Here is a 27,610-nt window from a genome sequence, read left to right as displayed (position 1 = left end):
ATATTCTATAGGAGATTTCGTCTTCTGTTGTTACAATTTGAAATATATAGGGATTTTCCTCTAAATATCTTTTATCTATATCTCTAACTTATTTGATTTGATAGAAATAACCGAAAGTGTATTTACTTCTAGTTTTATACAGTTGACATTTTTAAGTAAATTCATTTCAATTATGTTAGATAACTTTAAAAGATAACTAGGAACTGTTCATTACTGATTTCTGTTTGATGTTAGTTCTGATATCAGCAACGCATATCTTCAGCATTAAAAAAATTCATACTTAGTTTTTAAGGACTTGAACATAATTTGCTTACCTCTACAATTGTGAACCTTAAGCCATGAAAACAATTACGATCTCAGTTACATCGTTACTGTTGAAAAGATTTTCAAGCACTGCTTTGAATCTGCCAACCTATCAAGTTTCTAGTTGGTTGCTTTTGAACGTCTTTTTGATTTCGTGACAGTTTTCGTTATGGACTAATTTTGGTCAAAAGAACATTGAAAACCATAGTGCATTGGACAGTTATTTCATCGTAGTTAATGATCCGTTTGAATTTTGCTGAGCGACAAATTAACCAGAGATTAAATCTAGGACCTTGAAGTCTTGTAGCCTAGGACATTACGTTTAAACCACCAAGTTGGAATCAACTTCTTTATGTATTATCTTCAAGTTTGATACACGTTATACTTATTCTCAGATTAATTTAAAATTGCTCAGCTCATTTAAACTAATCTGTCGGATGTTGTCAGTTTTATTTTTTCATTATTCATTGTAATATTAAATCATATTTCTAGAACTGTTTACTCATCTGCCTTCTTTTTTTTTAATTAAATAAATGTTTAGGCCGTTTTATTCAAGCCGTATTTGGGCATAGTGATATTGTTACATGCTTAGCACGTTCAGAGTGTCATCTCAGTCAGTATCATTATTTAGCTTCTGGTAGTCGAGATTGTACCGTGATGTTGTGGATGTTTAGTGTACAACGTTCATGCGTTATCAATAGTCAAGGTAAATTTGCATTCTTAACATTTTCTGTGAATAGTTTTTACCATTAAATTTTCCAGCAAAAATTAGACAATTTAAAACAAATATAAACAAGATGCCATCGTATTCAGTTTTCGTTCTTTATATTAAATATGAAACTTTCAAAAGAAAACAGGGAAAACGTGAAAATTTCAAACTTATCTGATAGTAAACATTTCGCGTAAATAAATAATTATCATCTGTTAACTGATGATTTACTTGAATTTAAATTGCTGAAACTCTCAGTAAGAAGTCATAACTAATGAATTCCAACCATATTAAAGATGAAATAATTGTTACTCAACCATGGGATTAGATTAAATTGTGCTACATTGTAAATAGATTATAGTTGATTAAATGAACTATTGAACACTGATTACGGTAATCTAAAATTAATTCAGTTCCTACGACAACTGAATGTTCTAATTTCGATTGTTGTTGGTTCTTACTGTTAAAGAGTAATATGATGAGACAATAAAATAATTAGATACCCACTTAGTTTTCACTGGCTCTTTAAATGTCATAAATCAGTGATATAAGTCATTTTGAATTTATTGCTACTAACCTAGTAAAATGAAATTAAATAATCTATGAAGTGAATAATCAGTTCGATGTGATTATTGAGTTCACGTAATAATTTAAGTCAAAAATTCTTCGCTAACTAATTTTATTGATATTGATTTTTCTCTGAGCTATTTCCCGTAATTTTCGTTCTAAACCACAATATTTTCATCCATATTTTCATGAGGATTCGCTTTCATTTCAGCTGGTCAATAGTTGTCAGTGTTGATAATATTTTTAACAATAATAATATTTAAAGTAATCAAAATGTCTCATTAAGTTGTGTCAATATTTTGATCTGTCATAACTGAAGTTTTATTATACAGGATTGAAATAGATGTAGAACAAGTTTGAAGAAAAATGTCAGTAAGCTAGGAATATTTTCCTAGCATATTGCTATCATTCGAATTCAAAACTCTCGTTTCTCCCCATTCGGTATTAGTCAACTTGGTGTATCAGTATCTCAGTATGATTTTCACCCTGAGACATCGAGAATATTATTCAATCTACGAGATCACATTAGGTCAACAAGAAAGTAATTATATATGTGAAAGAAATTGCATACTTCTTCACTGGAGTTTCTTTAGCTCTGTAAGGTCAAGATATACTAAATTTGTTTACATGAAATTGAAACACTAACTGAGAAAGATTATTCATTTGTTTGATGATCACTAAAGAAACATACGGTTACCGTGTGTAAGTTTAAATATAATGTACGCTACAAAGGTTCTGCTGTTGAATAAATTCTCATTTTTAACAAACGTAATCTAACAAAAAATACATGAATAAAGGAATGGATTTAAAAGTTAGTTAAACTATGATTATTGTCCAGTGTGCAATTTCTTAATGATTTACATATAAAAGAAAGAAACATTCATATTGTGATTGGGAACCACACTATGATGTTATTCAGGCATCCAGTAAAGAAGTCTATGTGTTAATAACGATTAACTAAATTTAGTCCGAAGTATTAACAGTAATAGTGGAAAAAAGCTGACCAAACACCTATTGATTAAAGCGACTTTAACGCTATTGTACTTTTGTCTTGTGCACAATTTACAAATGATATTTCATAATGAGGTCTTAACTTGAAGTCAGCAAATAAATTTACGCCAACTTTCCGAAATTTCAGATTATGAGTCTTTGTGCAACGTAGTTCTTTACTAATACCTCAATTCATTTTTGAGCTTAAAACGTTTCTGTAAAGAAGTAAATTCTAAGTGAACACTAGATGTGAAATGTAAATATAATACTGTTTGACGGCAAAAATCTCATTGTTATTTCTGTTGTACAAAAATTTAGCAAACAGTTGACTGATTTAAAAGTATGGTTACAGTGATGTTTAAAGATGTGAAGTTTGACTGCCACTAAAAAGTCTTAAATTGAATAAAGTACTCTGTCTTCTACATTTTTGTGTTGTATTTCACTGAATAGAAACTGATCTCTAAGATTATCAACGTGAACTACAATGATAGATTTTGACCAGTATGTCTTGAATTCAAATACTGATCTGTCTACTTCATTATTGGCTATGGGGTAGTATTACTAGCCTACTCACGAATAATGTGACTCGAGTAAATGTACGTGTACTCGGCAAATGAGTTGCATTATTCTGTTGTTTGATTCAAAACCATTCCTGTATTGTTCTCCCAAGAATTTTTTGTTTAATTTATAACAATCTATTCATATTGTTTATATATATCTTGCGATGAGTTTGAAATAATATTTATTCATTTCTCTTTTATTACCTTCATCTATTCTGATTTTTCAAGCATATTTAGCCCTTTATATTATTATTATTATTCCTTGATTAGCTATTTTTACATTCTGTATGCTAAAACTAAGTATTTGACCTATTTGTCTGTCTGATTTATAGGTTTACCAAAACCATTATTTATTCTAAATGGTCATGAAACAAGTATTAATTGTATCAGTTTGTCAGCTGAATTAGGATTAGTTTTAAGTGGATCAATGAGTAAGTATATACATATTTATTTTATCAGTATTCAATTTCAAGCAATATTTTTATTGGTTTCCAAAAATTCATTATTTCTACTTGTTTAGTAATTTATCATCGGTTTTGGTTTATTCCATATTTTACAAATTGATTAACATTTAAATACAATCTACTATCCTGTTAGTGTTCTTGTTAGAATACGAGACTTACTTCAAGATTGATTGTCAAAGTTTCACTGAAAAGCTGTGTATAATGAAGTTCAATTATGTAATAAATATCGATACTTTTGATCTAATCTAATTCTTTAATTTTGGGAAGTTTACGCCTACACCGATTATCGAATTCAAGTTATCGCACAGTTTTATATATTAGTTAATATATGTATGTATACGCTCATATTTTCAGTCTCCGGATTTTATTGTCAACTCTTGTCAATGAAATGTCATTTTCAATAGCCCCCTTAACAATTGGATTGAAACTCACCATAAAACCAATATAGTCTACTCTACACTATACAGACTATGTGCGTGCATCAGGCATAGCTTGTAAACTGGTAAAGAAGAACATGTGTTTCTAATATTAAAATTTTTTGATATCATATAATTGGTTTTATTTCTTGATGTGCTTACGTTCTTACTATGTAGATGGAACTTGTTTATTACATTCAACTCGTGGTGAACTATTGCGTTGCTTACCTTCACCATGTACAACAATATTAAATCATCAACCTTCAACATCATCATCGACAGCAATAGTATACAATGATGTTACAGCACCAATTCAGCCGAATCTACTCACTTATCATCGTGAAGGTTATCTACTTGGTCTGTTTAATCTATCACAATTATCAATTTATACTTTAAATGGAAAATTATTACGTACTACTGATTTAAGCATTCTTTCAAATAACACAAAATGTTTATATCAAATTAATGCTGTGTTATTTAGTAATTGTGGTCGTTACATTCTTATAGCCGGTAATGATGGTGTTATATGGATTTTAAGAAGTTATAATTTATTACCAATTCATGCATTTCCTAAATGTGATACATCTATTGAATCGTTGTGCCTAAGTTATGATCAACGGTAAGATATGCTTGGTTTTTTACTATTCATATTAATATATAAATGTTTATATACCCTAGAATTATGTGATTGTTATTTTACCAGTGTTTCTGTATAACTTGCTTAAAATAAAAACTGTGTTTATATAGTGATTAATTGTGTTAGTCGAAATTAAACTAGCTAACTATGGATTTCATATTCTGTGAATGCTTAATCCTCTCTTCAATCCCCGATTAATCGACCTTAAATACATAAAACGCATTGCTTATGTGTTAGGGTTGAAATCGGGTTGCCTGTATCGTATTTTGTATTACTTTTATCGGAAGCTCAATGTTAATGCATTATAAAAGTAGAATGAAAAAGAAAACAGACAGCAAATGCCAAATCAAAATATCTTGATATTTCATGAAGTCACTGACTGTTGTTTTGAGTTTTGGTTGGATTAGTAAACTTCCGAGATTTAGTTATAGAGATAATTATAAATTTATAATGAAAGGATTCAAGTGGCATGAATTGAGAATAGATACAATGTATCAGATATATTCATTACATTTTAATATCACCATTGGAAATATAATTTCTTGTTTATTGATTCTTGTTATTTCGTCAATACTTTTGATATTCTCATTTGAAGTACAGAAACTTCGTTTGATTAATATCCGTTCTAATTTCAATACTGTTTGTCAAAACTTAGTTTTCATGTGATCGAAATATGCATATCTGGTAGCATTCGCGATTGACTGTTTCTTGTACAGAAGGAATATTTTTTTATCAAAACGTATTTGTGAAATAATTAATGTCAGAACGATAGAATGAGAAAAAAATACGAGTTAACAAACGTTATGAGTTCAATAGTCATCATGGTACGAATTAGTTTATCGTCGTGTTTTGCTTAATTTTCACCTGTAAAAATGACTAGTCTCAACACCAATGACTCAATAAGCCCTTCTACTGTCTCCGTAAAGTTAATCTCTTATGACAGGATAATAAGAATCGAGACAAATTTATCTTTATAGGGGCATCCATATAAATTCATAATATAATTTGATAAATAAGATATCTCCATGCAGAATCTGACAGTTTAGATTGAAAGCTTTTAACTGTATGATTTATTTTCCTAGCTTTATCTCTATTAAGATAAACTGCCACTTAGCCTCCGACATTAAGTAACCTTTTCAGATCAAATAACCTGACGAGAATAAAGGTTTTGTAAACTAACCAATTTCTTCAACACCTTATGAAAGTGAAGTACTGTTCGATAAGCCACAATTATGCTAAATAGCTATCAAATTCTTCCTTACTACTTTGAGGTTATAAGGCAACTTTTGAAGAGAAATAGCTCTAAAGATGTTGATTATTTGTTTGAATGTACACAAACCATTCAATAAGCAATACTAAAAATACACTTGTTAATATGTAACGAAAATTAATCAATGACATTAAAAATCTGCACAAAGTATAATGATTTGATTATACGTATGTTGTACCGCAGCCTACTTTTACACAATACCTTATTTAAAACAGGAATATAATAATAAAATGGTTGAATTCATGATTCAATTATAGCTAGACAACCATTGAAAACCTGGAAGCGGTTTACGGACGTTTCGTCTTAGTATGGGACTCCTCAGCAGTGCGCAATATCATGGGTTGGTTAAAGTTAGACATGGACATCATCTGATGGTGCATCAGTGGTCTAAAAGTTAAGCTTTCATGCGCGAGACCGAAGGTTCTGGGTTCGAATCCCGCGTGCGGAATCGTAGGCGCGCGCTGTTGAGGAGACCCATACTGAGACGAAACGGCCTTCCAGTGCTTACAGGTTTTCCATGGTGGTCTAGCTTTAATCGACTCATGAATTCAACCATTAAATTACTACAATCTCCACAAATCCCTATTCTGATAGTAATAAAGTAATCGAAATCAAAATACAATGAAAATTTATGTAGTCATAAATTGTTAGTTCAAACTTTAGGTTATATGCATAGCATCAATGATGTGTTTGAATTTCTTGAAAAGTGAGTTAAGAAAACAAGTTTTGAGAATTCATCGAAATGATTGAATTCTTATTATTATTCCATCTATTTGTTTCCTGCTAATTCATTTCTAACCATAAAATACAATTACTCTTAACAATGCAAATCTTCAGAGATCGTTATATTCTAATAGATACCGATTATACAAACATATGGCTTAATACTTCTTCTCTACAGTGAAATTTCTTCTATGGATCCAAAGTCAACGTCTAATTGTAATCACTCAATGATATTTGACTTCTCATAAATAACCTGTTCATCCTTTCAATATTTCCAGTTTGGCAATAAATATAAAATTCAGCTTGTGAAAATAATGATAATATGATTAATTCCTAAACGGTTCATCAGATGAACTATCACTACTAACACTGCTACAGTTTTTCTTGACAACTCCATAGTGTACTCAGCATACAATGTTGAACGAATCAATTATTATTACTAATAATTAAATCAAACGATGAGTAACCAGTAAATTTTACTATGAAAAAGAGCAATTTAATGTATTATAACTTAAAAATTCTCAAATGCTATAATATTCAAACTTCTGATGATTACTGAATTTCAATTTCAGCAGTTATTCTATTATTTTATTCCAATTAATTTTTTCATTGACGATACAGTCATACAGATCATCAGTACATATTGCTGCTTATGATCAATATTTGATAAGAAATATGTAATTCTTTCGTGTCTTGTAGATTTATTTTCGCTGGTCTGAAATCTGGTTGTCTGATTGTGTTCTACGTTGACTTCAATCAGTGGCATCACGAATTTCAACAACGTTACTTTTAAATCAATAAAACAGAACTAATCTACCAATACATATCAAGCGTTTTCTTTTCACACTGTTTCTAATATTTTGGGATTACTGAAATTTAATTTCAGTAGTTAAATATGTAGACACGTTTATATTTTCGATTGTCTTTTGTGTTGGGACCATTTATAAATCATAACTTTTGATGTTGTTCATGTAGTTCAGGTATTTTTTGAAAAGTTTTTTCCTCTCTATATTTATCTACCCACATATTTCAGTGATCATATCATACACGAATGTGATAATCAAGAAACCGTTGTTATGTTCCCTCTTGAGCACTCTCTCATTGTAAAAATATTGTTTTTTTTATGCAGTGATGTTTAAATGAAAAACACTATGTGGTGGTTATTTGCTTATTATATTTGTTATAAATTGTACGTTTGTGTCCCTATCAGTATATCACGTAATGATACCGCCAATTAGAGTACAGTGATTAATCGACCGGACTATTGACACGTAAACCCGTACGAGCCGTCTAGAGTCCTTATCGGTCCTGCTTCCCGCCTATCCCTGCATATTAAGTCCAGAACACCAATCTCAGCCTCTGCGATATGAGTCATGCATTTCAGACACACGAAAAGAGAATGTTCGGCGCTTTAACAGGATTGGTGGGCACAGAGATATCTACATAGGGGAGTTGGAAAACCCCGATTCCAAACCAATGCTGCAAATGGGCTCCAGGATCCTGAGGGAACGAATGACATATGAACCAATTGTCGGCCACGGGCTAACATGAGACTGCATCTCCTCACGTTGCACAACTGCTTTGTGGATTAGACCTTCAGATTAGAGGCTCTGAGTGTGCCCTTCCTTCGGTTGGGACACCCGGGCAGTATCACAAACCTTGCACATATTAATGATAACTACTACTGGAAAATTCTCTGTTGCTTCAAACCTCATTCAGGCAAATCTTGTTCACAATCATATAATAACATTCGTTTTTATTTCCTTTATATTACGTCACTTATATATTCAGTTTTGTCACAGGCCAACAATCGTAGTGTTTCTTGACATCAGGGCTGTCTGCGATTCGTTGGACAGGACTGTTCTCTGGGATTGTTTGTTGAAGAAGGGTATACTTCATTAACATCTTAAAAGCCCTATATACAACCACCTCTCTCCATTGTTCCATTCGAGTAGTGGGGTTAGGCAGGGTTGCCCAATCTCACCATTCCTCTTCAACTTTGCTGTCGACGACATTCTGGAAACAGCCCTTATGGATGTAGAGAATGGTAGTGTGGATCTTTTTCCTGGAGCAAGACTTCTCGACCTTAGGTATGAGGATGATATTGTCTCACTGTGCGATAATGCCCAAGCCATGCAATCCGCACTTAATCAGTTGGCAATCAGTGTCCGTAGGTATGGTATGTACTTTACATCTTCGAAGTGCAAAGTACTTCTACAAGATTGGCACGACCCTGCACTCACTCTGGGTAGTGAGCGGATAAAATTAGTTCAGACGTTCGTGTATCTGGGTTGCTGCGTAAGTGTTGGTGGTGGCGTGAATGATGAGATCAACTCACATACGGTGAAAGCGAGAGCAGCTTATGCAAATCTGGGCCATCTTTGGCGCCTTCGTGACGTCAGTCTGGCTGTAAAAGGTCAAATTTACAACGCGTCGGTGAGAGCAGTTCTGTTCTATGCTTGTGAGACCTGGCCTCTCCGAGTTGAGGATGTTAGACGACTGTCTGTGTGTGATCATCGTTGTCTCCGAAGGATTGCTGATATCCAGTGACAATACCACGTGAGTAATGCAGCGGTTCGGAATTGTGTGTTCGGGTATAGCGACGATAGTTTGATTGTTGTCACTATCTTGAAGCACCAACTTCGGTGGCTTGGAAATGTTCTACAAATGTCGTCCCAGAGGATTCCACGTTGTGCATTATTTGCCGATGCTTGGACCGGGGGCTTCAATCAAGAATGGTTAAAATTTTATCGTAATATTTTTAGCCAAAACTAGGTACATATAATTCTTTGAGTTAGTGTCGGATCTGTATCCCACTATTTGCGATATACTACGTATGTTCGTAGTGGATGTTTATTTATGAACAAAACCTTCCATTTGATGGCAAGATAGTTTTGATATGTGGGAGAGGTAATCTGATTCTTTTAACAGACTGCATCCATAGTATATTTCATCAAAAGACAGGTATAGAATTTAATCATCACATATTAGCCTGTAGTATGTGTTAACTGCACCTTCGATTTCTCATCTTAAATTGATGCGTTCCGGTTACGTTAAAAATAAGCTGAAACAGATAACCATATTTTCCATTTCGTGAAAAGATTTCACATTTAAAACAAATTCATATTGTCATACTTACGATTACGAAATTTGAAAATCCGAAATATGAGATTTGATGTGATTACAATACCGAACAAATTTTATAGTATTCCAAATCAATCATTAAATTAAATAATATACAGAAATCTTATAGCTTGTCACACAAGATTTATATATATATCAAAGTAAAGAGATGTCTTAGTGATATGGAAAGCCAATCAGAAGTAGCCTAATGAGGTCTGTGGATGTCAATCAAAAGTGTATTTCACTGGCTAAGAAGTGGATCGATTTCCTGAAGACTAGAATGGTATAAATGTAAATGAGTATTTGTGCATGTTACTCGGTAACCTAATACACTTACTTGTTCAACCTTGTGTTCTCGCTCACCTAGTCAGTTAAGGGGTTAGCGCGTTGTACAACGTGTATCAGCATCAGATGACGAACCCCGCCCGTCACGACACTTAGTTGTGAACAGACAAATATAAATCTGCATCCCAAGATATGTAGACCTGTGGAAGCACATGTATATCGTGAGTACACTTCGCTGTAATATCTGTTAATGGTCATTTCAGAAAAGAAAATTGATTCGAAATTTTGAGGAAATCCAACAAGCCAAACAAATTTTATCAGTAACTTCTAGAGTAACATAGATAATAAGGGGTATGGATAGTGAGAGTGTTTTGCTATTCACATACAATAATGGATGTCACTAATCTTTGCAATGATAAACTAGGTTTCTTTTAATGTTAGCAAACAATATGGCTGAGGTTATCCACACCGTTCTGAATGTTTACGGTGTTCTGTAACTAGTATTCCCTGTCGTTTCTGAGTTTATTTAGTCATTGAATGTTTCACGTTAAAGTATATTTCCAATAATGATTTCATTCCAAGCTGCTGAAATTATTCGCAACTTGTCTGCAATGAATATTTCCAGTTTAGCACAGTTCAATAGAAAACACAAATATAGCAAACAATAGATCTCAAAAGAGAATTTCCAATGGAAATTACACTTAGATCCACTGCTTATCCATTAAATATACAAGGAAATAACTGAAATTGTTGAATAAAACACATTTAGCGAACATAGAAAACATCACCGATAACTTCAGCCCAAAAATATAACGATAATGCGAGGTAGAATAAACTTCAATACTAGTAAATTATCTCAACAATTTTTTGTCATTAGTCATGTAACCTAATTGAAAATATTCACCTTTATTTTGATTTTTATTATGGAAAACAAAGCAGATTGAGCTTCATTCTCTTTTTTAACAGTTTATAATATGAAATAATAATTAAAAACAAGCAAAATTGAATAATGTAACATTTCTATCTAATATAATACAATTAGTCTTATTGAATATCAAAAACACGATATAATCATGTATAACAACACATCTGTCTTTTTATGAATCTTTATTCAAAGAAAATACTAAATGATTTGAAAATTACATGTTTTCCATTAAATTATAACTTTGTTGTAATCATTATCAAATTAATAATTGAACACAACAACAAACAAAATAATATGATTTGAAGAGTACACTGAAATATGCAAAATTTCTTAAACAGATACTTTTCTCAACAACAAAAAAGAAAAATATAAAAAAAATTTTCAAGAATAAACTAGACAATTATATGCATATAGTAATGTGAAATGTTTAGAATAGTTTTGGCAAATAAACCGAAAGGTAATGACCGGTCTTAATATCATGAATCTAATTGTATAACAATATTATACACATAGAGACAACAATGCTTAAATACAGAAAAAAATTGGTGTATAAAAGTTACCATACTAGTTATATGGTAATAAGTAGATTTATTGACAATCATTTTTTATTTCTCAAATAACAATACTGTACATAATAATATAATGATTATATCATATGTAATTTCAGAAGTAACAGTAATAATAAGAATAATCATAGTAACAGCAAATAAATACATAGTTATATTATCCAATTATATTCACTGTAATGGATAGATGAAGGAGAAAAATAACAGTTTTTCTAATAAGTTTCTCTTGGTTCTTCTTTCTCTCAAAATTTTGTTTGTTTATTGATTTTAATTTACTTCTGCTTCGTTTTTTTCAATATTAAATGCAATAATTCAGAGAAAATTAATGCTTTCATTAAAACAACAAGAGACTAACGAAACATAAGGGGTAAGCAAGAAAAGGAGACAGAGAGACCATAGAGGAAGGAGAACAAACGAATGAGTAAAAAATTAATTTCCACAAATAGATTATATCGGTACAAAAAAAATGAAGAGTAATATAAAAAGCACCGACGAATGAAGGATCATATGTCTTTAGATTTAATTAAGCAACTGATGGTATAAAAAGATCATAATGAGATGTTAATTTTTCGACTGAGGATAAGCTTGTGTTTTATTACGTAATGGGAAAGTGGTATTTTGATTGCGTGCATCATTCGAACTGACTAAAACTGGAGTAGATAAAGCATTTAGTAAACGATTCATTGTAATTTTATCTAATTTTTCAGGATTTGAAGCTAAACTAGGATCTTTAAGCATAACATGACGACGAACTTCTGAATACATTGCACCATAAGGATTACCTTTAAAAATAGAACGTAAATGTATATCAGACATAAACATATTAGTTATGAAAAAGAATATTTGTGGTCCGATAAAAAAAACATACGACTGAAAATTAACAATAACAGTAATATCCAAGATGGAACATTGCTAATGAACTTTACAAGTATGAATGCCGATATGATTGTGTCTTGTTCCGTCAAAAAAAGACAAGGATAAAAATAGATTGAACACATAGGTGTCTCCACTATTCATAGGTATGGAACGATGCTAGAATTATATTTCCTAATAGAATGAGATACCCTAAAGCCTATAATACAGGGACGTTGAAAAAAATAGAGATGCAATTTATCGAAGTCAAATATATAACGACGGATACAAAATAAAGTCACTTCCTGATTCATAATAAGTAGTTTAAGTGGATGACAACAGTAATCGTTATATTCAAACAGCATAATAAAGACGTTTTATCGTTTCATTAGCAACCTTATTCCTGAAGAAGATGAGATATGGTGAGTGTGAAGTGAAAAATCTTAAATTACTGAGTAACCGTTAATTTTATCACTTAGTAACTACTTAGTTACGCCTTTTACCCCTCTTAGAGGAGCATAGACCACCCATCAGGATTCGCCATCGAATTCTGTCTTAGTCAATCCTTTCCAGTTGTTTCCAGCCGTTATTAATTGTTTTGATGTCTGCCCCCAAATGCCCAAGTACGGCCAAGGGCAACGAGAATTCGCTCTCCTTCTCCAAATGCTCACACATGGCCACCCGTATACAGCCACTGACAGGGAAGTCCTACTGACTAACTTCTCGCGGCGATGGTGTTGTTTACGAAATTCAGAGGACAAAAAGCAAATGTTCGGCGCTTTAACAGGGTTGATGGGCACAGAGCATCCACATGGGGGAGATGGAAAACCCTGATTCCAAACCAATGCTGCACATTAGCTCCAGTATCCTGAAGGAACGAATGGTGTATGAACCGATTGTCGGTCACCGGCTACCATGGGACTGCATCTCCTCACGTTGCACCACTACCTTCTGGATCAGACCCTTAAGTTAAAAGCTCCGAGTGTGGACCACTAAGAAAACCACCCGCGTCGGTCTAAACACCCTGGCAGTATCGCAGCCCAGATATAAATCAAGTGAATTGTGTGACGTATATGTATTCCCGTTCTACCAATATTTCTGTTCAAATAATAATATGTCTGCTTCCAATTCCCGACGGAAATGATATATATATATATATATATATATATATATATATATATATATATATATATATATATAAACCTCCCAATCGATGTTGGCCCACCAACAATTGAAGAAATCAGCATGGACATCAGACAAATTAGAGCGGTGAAGCAGCAGGACCAGACAACATTCCATCACAGGCACTGAAAGCAGATGTAGCAGTAATTGCAAAGATACTCCATATTCTCTTCAGCACGATTTGGGATGAAGAACAAGTACCAACAGACTGGAAAGAAAAACTTCTGGTCGAAATACCAAAGAAAAGCGATCTCAGCAACTGTTATAACTATAGGGGCATCACTATTATCTCAATACCAGGAAAATTCTTCGACAGAATATTGCTAGACAGAATGAAGGACTCCGCTAACGCCCAACTTCGAGACCAACAGGCTGGATTCCGTAAGGATCGATCATGTTTAGACCAAATCGCGACACTACGGATCATTGTGGGACAGTCAATTGAATGGAATTCTTCACTCTACATCAACTTCATTGACTACGAGAAACCATTTGATAACATGAACGAAACAACACAATGGAGGCTTCTTCGACACTACGGCATGCCTCAGAAGATAGTCAATATCATTCAGAATTCCTATGATGGATGAAACTGCAAAATCGTGCATGGAGAACAGACTCGTTCGAAGTGAAGACCGGTGTCAGGCAAGGTTTCTTACTCTCACCCTATCTCTTTCTGCTGGTGACCGACTGGATCATAAAGACGTCAACATCTGAAGGGAAGCACGGGATACAGTAGGCAAATAGGATGCAGATGGACGATTTAGACTTCGCAGATGATTTGGTTCTTCTATCGCACACGTAACAACAAATGCAGGAGAAGACGACCGGTGTAGCAGCAGTCTCAGCAGAAGTAGGTTTCATTATACACAAAGGGAAAAGGAAGATTATCCGATACAACACAGCATGCAACAATCGAATCGCACTTGACGGAGAAGATTTGGAAGATGTAAAAACTTGGAAAACTACGAAAGCTATCATCCAGAAGATACAGGTGTTTATTAACAGTTGTCTACGTAAAATACTTCAGATCCGTTGGCCGGACGCTATCAGCAACAACCTACTGTGGGACAGAACAAATCAGATCCCAGCGGAGGGAGAAATCAAGATGAAGTGCTGGAAGTGGATAGGACACACATTGAGGAAAGCACCCAACTGTGTCACAAGGTAAGCCCTCACATGCAATCCACAAGGCCAAAGGAAAAGAGGAAGACCAAAGAACACATTACGCCGGGAAATGGAGATAGACATAAGAAAAATGAACAAGAAATGGATGGAACTAGAAAAGAAGGTCCAGGATAGAGTGGGTTGGAGAATACTGGTCTGCGGCCTATGCTCCATTGGGAGTAACAGGCGTAAATAAGTAGGTAAGTAATTAAGTAAGTAAGTTATTTGCTAACAATTAATTCATAGTTATACTGTTTAGGTAGAGTATCTTGAGTAAGCACACAAGTTTTAATACCTTTATACTTATTCGTATATCTAATTAATCAGTTCAATAATTTTTTTCTTGAGACTTATTCAGCTGAGCACCATAAATATGTTCAGTAAGCGAATTGTCATTCTGGCCATTGTGCAACAACAATAAAAACTAATAAAACAGTTAAACAAGTGAAAATTTTCGGACTTGAAGTCTGTAAAAACAGAGCTAGTTCAACTAACAAGTTACATGTAAGCATCTCAACGTTACAAGAAATGAAATATGTTTAAAAGTACGACGCCATTATGGAAAACAAGATGAACGCTAAGAATTCATCAATTTTAAAATCGTTAGCTGTCCAGGCTTCAGTTACACCATCAAAATTTAAGCTAAAAGCAAGGTATATCCTTTCAATAAGTTCCAGAATGTACTAAAAGCGAGAGAACAGCACTTACATATGCTAAGTGATCAAAACAATAAACAAAGAAAACAAATTAGCTACTAGGTTTTTTGAAGCAAAGCAAATATTTGAAGGTAAACGAGGTTTCAAAGCAGCGTGGATAAGGTAAGTAAAAAAAAATATCAATAGTTTAGTGAGCGACCAAAACATTGCAATAAGAGTATAAACATTCAAAATGGCTGATTCGGTGAAATAATGTATCATCAATCAACATAGTACATAAGATAAGTGAAGTAATCGCATAGTGAATTATGGACTTGATTATAAGATGGTGAAGATTTATAGCTCAGGTGGATGATTTTGGTGGAGTTGTGTTCTCTGAACTGGATGGTTTGGTCGTGGAACTTTAGTTACTGGTTTGAACTCGACCCCGTCAATTTCGGATTGAAGGCCTAGATTGTATCAATAGCCGTAATATACAAAAAAGAGTGGAAAAAATCTAGTGTCTGACAAAGGGGTTGCGTGAATAACCTCTGAAAATCGTTATATATAACTCTGGTTATTTATAATTCATAAGTAGTATAGCGTGCTGTAAAAAACATTAGGCAGGAAAGGAACTACAGAAAAAGTGATAAACGAATGACAAAATAAATTTATAACATTCATTAATAAAAAAACCTGGGAAAAAAGCCTTCCATACCCTTTATATCTAACACTTCGTGTATAAATGGGTCGTAAAAATCAAGTAATCTACTACAAATTAGTATAATCACAATAGGGATTGAGCGACGTATAAAATAGCAAAACAAAAAATAACTTACTTAGCATATTGGTAATCGGTGATGCCACATAGCGTGCTTGAGATCTAGACGGATTGGTAGTGATTAATGAACTTCCAATAGCATTATTGCTAACATTGCTATGAATCGCTTGTGGTAGAACAGTTTGCATATCCTCAGTACTACCACTACCAACATTGGTTAAAGTATTTTCTGTTGATTTAGTTACAGGTATATTACTACTATTATTATCAATGATATTCATGCCAGTATTTGAAATGTTCACTGTATTGTCAGTGAATGTCGATGTTGGAAAGAGATGTATGTTACTATTATTATTGTTATCATCGTTAATAACAATTGTCTCTTCGTTATTTAATGATGGAATCATTGAGAAGCGAAAGTTGGGACTGACAAAATTCGGTAAAACCAAACGTTGTTGCAAGTGAAATTGATTTTGTTGCTGTTGTTGTTGAAATTGTTGTTGATGTTGCGCTATCCACTCCTGTTGTAACAATAAACGTTGATATTGAGCTAATGATATACCTAATCGTTTCTCTTCTTCAAACTCTCTCCATGCTTCTTGACGTTCTGATTCTGTAAGACCTTCATCTTCTCTATGCTCTAATAAGGAATCATGATTATGATAAGTCACAATTAAATGTGGATATTCTGTAAGCATATCAGCTAATAAACGATCTTTAGGTAATATTGGTGTAGGACGTTTATCATTTCCATTAGGGTTCCATATATCTGGTTCAAAAGTAAATAGTTCTTGTAAATCAGAATCTGAAAAATGTCGACCAATTTGTAGTTCATCGATTACTCGAAGAGATAAAGACTGTTTAGTTACCTGAAGAGTAGAAATAAATTCGAATATATTACATCAATACATTAAACATGCGTTAAAATTATGGTCATCACATACAAGATATTAATATTACACATGAGTCAAAAGTTACCTGGATCATAAGGAAATGTAGTCTAGAAAAATAAGTCAGACATCTACATGGATTATCGACATTTGCAACTTATTCGTTCGCGATATTCGTATTATATTCATTTCCACAGAATTAACGGAAGCCGGTCAATATATTCCTGGATGAGATATTTAAATTGTATTAACCAAGTTTGTTCTGAATTTAAGGTTTCCTTTTTTTTAATGTACCTAGTAATATGAAGAATCGTATTACTTACATCTTAAGAATAGATAAATACTGCTTTTTATCATGAGAATGAGGTCGTGTCCTAACGACATAGTCGATATCAACGTTATCCAGGAAATTCCATCACACGGAAATTTGAATGATTCAAGGAAGCTGATTTCCAGTTCGTCAAATTTTATCAGTACAATGAAAAAGAACGTAAAATATGAGATACATTGAAACAGTAAGTGTTAAATCTACTTACTCATCTTAACTTCATTTCCTTATTATTTAGTTCCTTCTTTTACATTTCATTATATTACGTACAGTACAATAACTGGTTTCATAATCACGCACCTCTGAGAATATAACTCTGTCATTCTATATGATATTCTTAAGTGTTGACATAAATCTGTGATTGCAGTTGTGATAACATTTAGTTTTATTTTTTTTGCATTCAGTGAACACTTATTGATTTGAAATAATTTCTACATTTTTTATCTATAGTACTCATTTTAATTTGTTGGTGTTCGTTGTTGAACCAACAAAGCTACTGGTTGTAAATTAGTACATCCTATGTTCCTGTGTAATTATTGAGGAAAACACTATCTTTACCACGTGAAAACGCTTTATATACCTTGTGAAATGAAGCGTTTAAAATACATTACCATTAATGATAGTACTTTGAATTTCACCCATGGCTCAATTATTTGTTCTGAACCCTCGACAAGATGAGGAACGGAAAACGTCTTAAACTGAATGACTTGATCACATGTTTTCAACGTAAAAAGGTTAAGTCGGTAATAACAAAACAAAGTAATGAGTTATAAACAGATCTGTTGATGCTGTTGAGGACGTTAGATCTCCAGAATTCATTTAGAAAAGGTCCTAATTTGTAATTTTATTCTGAAATTTTGAATTTTATGTTTCCGCACCCAGAGACGGTTAGTTGACCTACAGCTTACAATTCCCACTCGGAAATCCTTGACTGTCATTGATTGACGGATTTTTTTAGTACATTATTTTGTGGCTCTCCCAAGGGCGTCTCTATCATTGTATAAATAAGCTTGGATTGTGTGCTTAGTGACCTCGTATTTTCTAGGTGCTTGTAGAATAAATTCTCTATGCCTGATCAAGACTTTTGGATCTAGTTAGCGGGGTCGGGGACAACGGATTAAAATAGCCTATCGTGTCACTGTATATTTGACCTTCGTTTCGTTTACTGAGTAAGGTGAACTCGTAATAGAATTCAAACATATCACATGCATTAAGTGGTTTGGTCCTTTTTCAGATATATGTCTTTTTACAACTATCGCTAAAAATTCCAGATAAGTAGGATGGTTTTTTGTGAAACTGAAACTTAAAGTCTCATTCCTAATCAATATCAGTAGTAGTATAACTAAATTTTAGATGATACATATTAAGTAAAATAATACCTGTCGATCATAAATTTTTTCTTCCATTGTCCCTTTTGCAATAAGACGATAAATATAAACAGGTTTGCTTTGACCGAAACGATAACTTCTAAATATTGACTGAATATCATGACTTGGATTCCAAGATGCGTCAAGAAGAATAAGACGATTTGCGGAAACTAGATTGATACCCAATCCACCAGCTTTAGTAGATATGATAAACAGTCGTAACCGTGTATTACTAGTAGAATTGAAACGTGTCTGCAAATCTTTTCGTATATTTACATTCATACTACCATCCATTCGTTCGTAGTCTAAGCCACGAATCCATGTATTATGTCCAATATCAGAAAAATATGCTGATAAATCTGGGCGATTTAAAATTTCTGGATTTTGTGAAGATTTTACATTCTTATCACCTTTTTCATTTGATATTTGATCCTTAAAAAAAGTTTTATGTAATTGATTAGCTAGAGATTGAACTATGGTGAAATACAATAAAAGGGATGAAAACTTTGCAGTCATATATATATATATATATATATATATATATATATATATATATCCTGTTCATATATTTTCAGTATTTTATAACACAATAATTACTTGTGAATATCTTAAAAAAATTTGTCTCACAAATTAGAAACACTTCTTACTGTAATAGAATAGAAAACGGTTGGTTGTATCGACTTGTAACAACAAATTCGGAAGACCATCAATCAGTGTGGGTTATGTGATTCCCTTGAAGTTACTCAACATACACCAGATGTGATACGGGCAAATATCTAATAAAATGATGAGACTAGTTTACTAATAAGGACTGATAACTGGACTCACACGTAACCATAAAAGATACTTGGTGATGTAACAGATACAAAATATAACAATATTTCGACCACTGGACCACATATTTTGTTTAGTAAAACGCTGATTTAACGCAGCTGGGAATGGATGACTAATATCACCCAACCGAAATAAGTCACTCAATGGATTTGTGAAACGTTTTTAGTTAATGGAGTTTAAAAACTTTTAGAGAAAATGATAACACTACTCTCTTGATTGAATTCGGTCATAACTGAACCGAACGATACATTTTTAGCTTCCGAGAAATATTGAGCGATTTTCCTCCAAGTTCTTCTGACGTTGCGCAGTACATTACGTTAATTATTCAACTGAAAAGACAGAATTCCCTGCCACGATACGCACGTTTCACGGATATCACATTACAACATAAGCCCTTCAAAAATAAAGTAATTAAAACAAAACGTAACTTACCTGATAGACAGACCACTGACGATTTATCTCTGCTAAAAATCTTTCAACTAAATCCAATGATATCAAACTATGAGAGAACATAATCACTTTGTCACCAATATCAGAGCATCGTTTAAGTATATTGAACAAAACATCCATTTTAGCACCTACATCAATCTGCCAATCATATTCATCGTTGTAAAACATATACCACCACGGTTTTTGACATTCACCAGCATCAATAACACATTCTGAATCATTTTCAGAATCAATAAGAACAGTAGGATTTCTTGATTCTTGACGAGTGATTGGACGATGTCTACGACGTGGTCTAACAGTATTACTTTCATTGTTATTATTTGAATCAGTAATATTTAAAGACTTTCTAGTTTCACTATCTTCATCGATCTCGTCATTTTTTCTGTTGATATTCTCATCACTGTCATCTGAAGAAGTTGAATCATCTGAAGATTCTTCTGATGAATTTGCTGAATCGTCAATAAAACTATCTTCATCCATAAGAAGCATCTAGATGATAAAATAGAACAGTAATCAATATAATTATGAATTTATTCAGTTCATAAATGCTATTAATGAAGATCTATAAATTTCGAAATTATATATATATATATATATATATATATATATATATATATATATATATATATATATATATAACGAATTTTTAGATTGGAAATTATTGGTAACTTTAAGAAAAAACCATAGACAGCTCAGTATCAATTTACAAAAACCACACACCACAGGAAAAGTGACACTTCATTTGCTATACACATGCAGTCTCAGGATATAAATTAAACAAAAAAAGATAATACTCAAAGAAGTTTTCCACTAGTAGAATCTATTCCTATCGTTTAAGTCAAGTAATGTTCATGAAATAAAACTTCTAAGAGTGCACAAATGTCCCTTAATAAAATCTTCAGAAGCTTAGAAAAAGTTGAATATATATTTCAACCAATCAGCACTGAATAACATGTCTATCAAAAGTACTTAGAAATATGAAGAATTGTTTCACATTTTGATTAGATAATTAGCTATCTTGATACTCTATTTAATATATTTTCAAAAGTTTCTAGGAGGTCAAGATCATTCAAAAACGTTCAAATACACTTGATTTTTCGTACATAGATAAAACTTAAAGTAAAGATTCACCAAAAATTATTCAAATTAAAGTAGTATTTAAAATTTCAACAAAACAAAAAGAGAGAAACTTACACCAGAGGATATATTTATAAATTAAGACAAAAATAAATAATCAATTTAAAAGATACACATCATACTGATAAATAACTGAAATATTTGTACTAGTTATCAACTAACTTACTTTACGAGCTTCTTTTGTTTCATGTATTCTTAATGCATGTGGATGTGTGGATATACGATATAAGATTTGTTGAATCATAAATAATTTTTTTCGATGATTTGTTTCATCTTGATTAGTAGAAGTATTATTATTATTAGAATTTATATTACTGTGATTTTCCAAAAAATATTTATATAATTCTTGTTGTACTTTACTTAATCTACACATAATTACATATTCATATCTTGGTGGTAAATATTTCGTTAATACACTATAATCTTTACGCTATAGACAAGAATAAAAATAAGAAATAAAAAAGAAAACAATTTAAAAATAAATAATTTTTCCTAAAAAAAAAAACAATAATAATGTGAGTCTAAAAAAAATATTAGAAAATTTTGTCAACACAAATAAACTTAACTGATGAATGTTTCCATCTACTGAACAAGAAACATAATTGTATACGTTCTAAATTTTATGTTATAACACGTACTTCATGGTTGTCAACCTATCGATAGATTTCACTTATGATTATGTTGAACACTTTTTTGGATAGTTGACAATTTCAAATTGTTGTCTTAAATATTGTTTTGAGATTGTGTTGACTGATAATTTATAGTGACGAATAAGTTCTTTATTCGGATTTAATGTTGGAATTCTTTAAAAATATCAGTTAGATAAAAATGAGATCATTATAACAATTTGATTGTCACTTGAGCAGATTCACTAAATTAAATAATTGAGTAATTTTAATGAATGATAGACGAGTATACTTACATCTGTTACACCTCGTGGTGGAGTATAGGCCTCCCACAACTATTCGCCATCTAAATCTGTCTTCGAGAATTCTTCCCAGTTGCTATTAATAATTTTCATGTCTGCTTCCGATTCTCGACGCAGTGTGTTCTTTGGTCTTCCCTTCATGATTCCAAGTTAGCGCTTGCCTCAAGATGCAGTTTGATGTTTTCCGTAATGTATGTCCTATCCACTTCCAGCGTCTTTTCCTAATTTTCTCTTCAAATGGAAGCTAGATTGTTTTCTCTCACGGTAAGTTGTTGCTGATGGTATCCGGCCAAAAGACATTCAGTATCTTGAGTAGGTAATTGTTTAGAAATACCTGTACAATTTTGATGATGGTTGTAGTAGTTTTCCAAGTGTCAGCTTCATATAGCAGAACTGTCTTGACGTTCGTATTGAAGATTGTGACTTTGATATTGCTTGACAATTGTTTTGAGCTCCATATGTTCTTTAACTGTAGGAATGCATCCTGTATGAATGCATCCCCGGTACGTGAAATTTTCCACATCTTCCAAAGCTTCTCCATCGAATGTGATTGGGTTTGGTGTTCTGTGTTGTATCTGAAGATCTTTCATTTTCCCTTATGTACGTTGAGGCCTACTGATGCAGAGGTTTCTGCTACAATGGTTTATTATAATTATTCATTGATTTGTAATGACAAAAACAAATCGAAAATTCTGTTCCCTCATTTTATTGATTCTAACGACTCTTCTCAATATATTCACCGTAGTATTGATCACTAGAAGGTTAAAATATTTTCGTATGCCACAATATATACACACGCACACCCGTATTTCAAAACATTGGATAGTTATGTAATTACAGTTATGTGAACTATATAATAATAATAATAATAATAATAATAATAATAATAATAATAAATACCTGAACACAACCATCTAGTGTTTTATATAAAATATGCGCTCTTTTCTTCATTATATTTACGTCTCTTGGTGTTGAATTTGAATGTTGTCCATTTTTTATTGGATTACCAAAACGATTATTGAATTCTTTGAGAGTTCCCAATAAATTCGGTTTGACAAAATCAACCATTGTATGATCTAATTAAAACAAAATAAAATGAAAGATAACAGTTGAAACAGTGAGGAATTTACTACGAATGCTTTAGAAAATAAATTGTCTTTTCAGTCAGAAAAATAATGGAGTAGCAGTTCAACTTGCTGAACTGGACAAACTTACAAAGAGGTGACGCTGTAAAGTTTGAAATTATTGAAATGGACATGATAAAAACTATTAATAACCTGGAAACAAATGAACATGGTTTACGAAGTTTAAAACTTGGAAGAGGATAAAAACTAAACATATCAGTGCTATCGTAATTTATATTATCTAGGATTTCTAGCCACTAATAACTAAAACCTTAGGCAAAGATAAATTAACAGCCTTTTACACAATTCATTTCAGAGTTTGACTACTCAACAGGCTGATTCAATCACAATATGGTCATGAATACTATCCATATTCTCTAACAATTATCGGATATTAAACCACTAACATTGGCCACCGCAATTAGTGTGCGCTTGTAGCCTGTTCCACTAACTTACCTACCACCTTTTAAGGATAAAACTAGTTTTGAAATATCTTCAGATAGGGTATCAATAGCAATCTGAGATAATCCTTTTTATTCAGGAAAATTACTAACCGCTGACAAATCCAGTTGTACCCACTCATTATTCTACGAACATTCACCGCAATTTTCTGCTCAAGTGATGACTGGTTAGTTGATATATTTTGTAATAGAAAATCATAAGTCTAATTGACATATAATTAAATTAACATCGATGTAAATGGACACTTCCCTGGTCACTCCCAAAATATATCCTATTTACAACATATGTCTTTTTGAGTAGCAGAGGCTGGAGGAAGCAAAGTTGTTACATTATGATATGAAAATATCATTAGATTTATCGTTGTTAACAGTCAAACATAAAAAATGTATAGAATACTTCCAAGAATTCGAAATGAATAAAAGAGTAAAAATTAGTCAGTGGTCGAGACCAAATAGAGAAAATAGGATCTCACAAACACATCTAAGTACATTTAACCTCTGAACAGCCTGAGTATGTAGAAAGGCATGTGCCAAGGACTAACAGAGTAATGAAAATACATAAATCTTAACCATCAGTCCGGTCATGCTTGGATATATTCAACTCTCCATACTATGAAGTAACTAGATAGCTTGCGAACACAATTAAACCATTTCAACAGGAAGACACTAGATTATCAGAAAAAAATCCTTCATAAAGAATTATAAGCTAGCCAGTACACTAATTTCTGTTCTTCTGGCCCTCTTTCAGTACTAAAGAAATCTCATACGTAGTCCAACATTTAGAGGCATAAATATTTGAGTGGACGATAGTCAAGAAAATAAATGCACATCAACTTGAAGGGAAAATCTTTCAGAAAAACTAGCGAAATGCACATTAAGAAACCAACTAACACCACTGTATATGAAAAGACGGTACCTCATATTTGACTTCAAAAATGATGAACTATTGACAACTAAACTAAGAAACACTTGTTTTTCGTCTAAATCACGCATCGTATTTACGACCTGCTGTCACTATCTTGTGTGTCTAGATATAGGAAAAGTTTAATATTGTCTCATTTGGTAGGCGACACGAAATCTATAAGAACGTGACATTCTGTTTTGTTTACAAAGTTTCATTTAAACTTTGTACATCTCTATTTGCTAACCGTAGCAGAAACAAGAGCTATTACCATTTTTAGCTAATGATTTTGAATGGCTCATCTAATTAATTCCCTTAATAAACTTTTGTAAAGCGACAACAAACATAGTGGGATGAAGTGAATCCATTTAACTTTAAATGCTCTAAATCTTCCATAAACGCACTGATTTGTATAAATAAATGGAATGTTTGAAGATTATACTTATGAGTGTAACGTGTATAAAGTTATTATGTTTACTAGTGAAAAATAATTATAAATACCTCTAATATTTATATAAGAGAATGAATTAAGCGAGACAAAGAATATGACGTAATCGAGTTCAAGAAACATGTGCTAAATGATGAAAATGATATTAATTACCAAAAAAACAATAGTGAAGTATGACTAGTGATAATAATATTTGTAGAGATGATGAAAAAAAGACTAAGTATATAAGTGGTCAAACACCGAACTAAATAATGTTAAAATAATAAGAGTAACTGCAATAACCATAAATTAGGAATGAAAATGACTAAAATGGATAATAAGAGTACTATTGTAATTAAATAAAAACGAAAACCAACAAATAAGGGAAATCTCAAGTATTTGAGAAAGGAAAGAAACAAAGAATGGAAGGCTATCAGTAAAACAGTCATCTCAGTAGTGTCAAGTAAACTATAAGTTCTTTTGCACATAGTAATCGGTGTTGAGGGAATGGATAGTAACTGTTACTGTATGAAATAGAAGTCTGTAAAAATCTTGTCTATTTATTACTCGGAGAGCAGTATCAGGAGATTTTTTCCGATAGTACTATATTTATTCTTTTAACGTAAGAGTAGTGCAAGTACAAGTTACAGCTGGGAGTAACTAGAAGAGGTCGATCATCCAAGTTAGTTGCTCTACGTAGCCTTTTCGCTGCATATGTGATTTCAATGTTAGCACAGCTGGATAGGTCAGCACAACTGATTACCCTAGATCAACATTTATTCTGTACACTAAGATCATCCCCTTCGAATAGTAGTTTGACAAACACATTCTTTCTACGGTTATTGGCTTCTTGGAACATTTCATTTGTCTTGATCTTGATTTATGAATTTTATGGGATAGCCATTTCTGATTATGTTTCTTCGCATAACTTTCAGTCCATTGTTGACAAGAACTAAAAATAAACTGGTTTCCTTGAAAACTTTTATAGGAGACTAAACAAAAGCTATTGAAATGTAAATAATACGTGAAACTGTACCGTTTTTATTTCTGGTTATCACTGAGTTTAAGTAATTCACTTTGGATACAGGTGAGCAAAACTGAAGGATCTAAGTGGACGATCACTATAGTCGCTGTTATTGTATAAGATGAAATTGTCATCAATGTATCTCAAATATACAGATGTTTGTTTTATCGCATCCTTTGGCTTAATCGTCACTAATTGTGCTAGGGAAATACTGGCGAATGTACGGCTCAGTAGCAATATCTGTTTCCCGATAATACTTTCCATTAAATTGAAACTACACATCTTTGTGCATAACAATAATTCTTTCAGTATCTTTTTTGAAAAGTCAATCTTGTCAGCGCGGTTGCAAAAAAAGTTAGTAGTCTTTTCTAGTGGGGTATTTTTGAGTAAAAACTACATTAAAATAAACCATACACGTCTTGATTAAGTTTGTAACATTAGTTCAATTAACAAGGTCAAAACCGTCCTTAAAACGGTGTACAAGCAGTTTTTCCTCGTAGGCTCAAACAACTGGGCAAGTCATTGAGCGAGCTTACGATATTATTAGTTATTTACCACTTCGGTAATCAGCAGAGGATTACTAACTTTATTAAGCTTAGATAGACTGTGCTCATTGTTCTTGCTTTACAAAACATCTTAATCGACTTTCCCTTTCAACAAAGAAGCCTCCATCTTAAAACCACTATTGGTTTGAACGAGATAGTTACGACAAATAAACTGATAAGAAAAAGAATGAAAAGGCACACCGACAAAATAAATAAACTTACATTCATTGAGATTATTTTGTAAAGGTGTTCCAGTCAGTACAACACGTTTCATGGTGCGGATTTGTGATACAGCCTTAGTTATATGTGATTTCGAATTTTTCATTAAATGTCCTTCATCACAGACAACAATATCTGGACCTGGATCTAAGAGAGCTGAGGATATTGTATTTTTAACATCTTTACTTCTTGTTCGCTTCATTAAGGTCATTATAAAATTACGAAACATATCATAACCAATTAAAAGTACACCACCCTATAATAAGAAGAAAAAAGACAAATACAATGCAAATAATTAGAAAATCAAGAACAATGTGAAATATAAAATGATTTGAAGATTAATTCATGAAGCTTTTATAAGCAAAGATGGATAGTGGCTAGCAGTGGAATCCAGGACACGCGTTTCGTACTATTTGGGACTCGTCAGCTAGATGTACCTGCATCTCAGAGTTGATGTTCACTCTGGGACTCAAACCCAGTACCATTCGCTTCAAACGCCATCGCGTTATCCACTCAGCTACTGAGTCCTGATAGCCAATTGCTTGTGCGATGGGGTGAATTTAATTCATGAAGGTTAGCCACTGTCAGTAAGTGCGCATAGAACGAATTCATAGCTGTTACAACAGACTGAGAGGAATAATTATGAGTGGTGGTTGTTATATGACATATACTGAGTAGAGAAATGGAAATAATAAACAAAAGCTGTTTCCTTTCAGTGTTGAATAAATCGTTAAAAACTAAATTAAAGTCTACGAAAGATAATCTACGGAAGAAAAGATATTCAATAATGTGACTAAGGATGATAAAGAAAATCGGTTGA

General features: G+C 32.5%; 2 protein-coding genes across 2 annotated transcripts in view; one reads left to right on the top strand and one right to left on the bottom strand.

Annotated features, from left to right (window-relative positions):
• The window catches only part of MS3_00000433 (uncharacterized protein), a 63,282-nt gene extending 49,764 nt beyond the window's left edge, over positions 1–13,518 (top strand). Inside the window, exons 38-41 of the mRNA XM_051208198.1 lie at positions 845–1,009; positions 3,462–3,560; positions 4,187–4,628; positions 7,339–13,518. Coding sequence (XP_051066434.1) covers positions 845–1,009; positions 3,462–3,560; positions 4,187–4,628; positions 7,339–7,432 — 800 coding nt within the window. The 3' untranslated portion in view covers positions 7,433–13,518. The remainder of the gene's footprint in view (positions 1–844; positions 1,010–3,461; positions 3,561–4,186; positions 4,629–7,338) is intronic.
• Positions 12,100–27,610, bottom strand: part of MS3_00010916 (uncharacterized protein) — a gene marked incomplete at both ends in the record, with an annotated part of 30,940 nt that continues 15,429 nt past the window's right edge. Inside the window, 7 exons of the mRNA XM_051219330.1 lie at positions 12,100–12,320; positions 16,214–17,024; positions 18,753–19,172; positions 20,007–20,513; positions 21,328–21,591; positions 22,990–23,165; positions 26,794–27,046. Coding sequence (XP_051066433.1) covers positions 12,100–12,320; positions 16,214–17,024; positions 18,753–19,172; positions 20,007–20,513; positions 21,328–21,591; positions 22,990–23,165; positions 26,794–27,046 — 2,652 coding nt within the window. The remainder of the gene's footprint in view (positions 12,321–16,213; positions 17,025–18,752; positions 19,173–20,006; positions 20,514–21,327; positions 21,592–22,989; positions 23,166–26,793; positions 27,047–27,610) is intronic.

This window comes from Schistosoma haematobium, chromosome 4, assembly GCF_000699445.3.
Source record: "Schistosoma haematobium chromosome 4, whole genome shotgun sequence".
Lineage (NCBI taxonomy): Eukaryota > Metazoa > Platyhelminthes > Trematoda > Strigeidida > Schistosomatidae > Schistosoma > Schistosoma haematobium.
The sequence above is the reverse complement of the archived record's forward strand: the minus strand, read 5'-3'. Positions and strand labels throughout refer to the sequence as shown.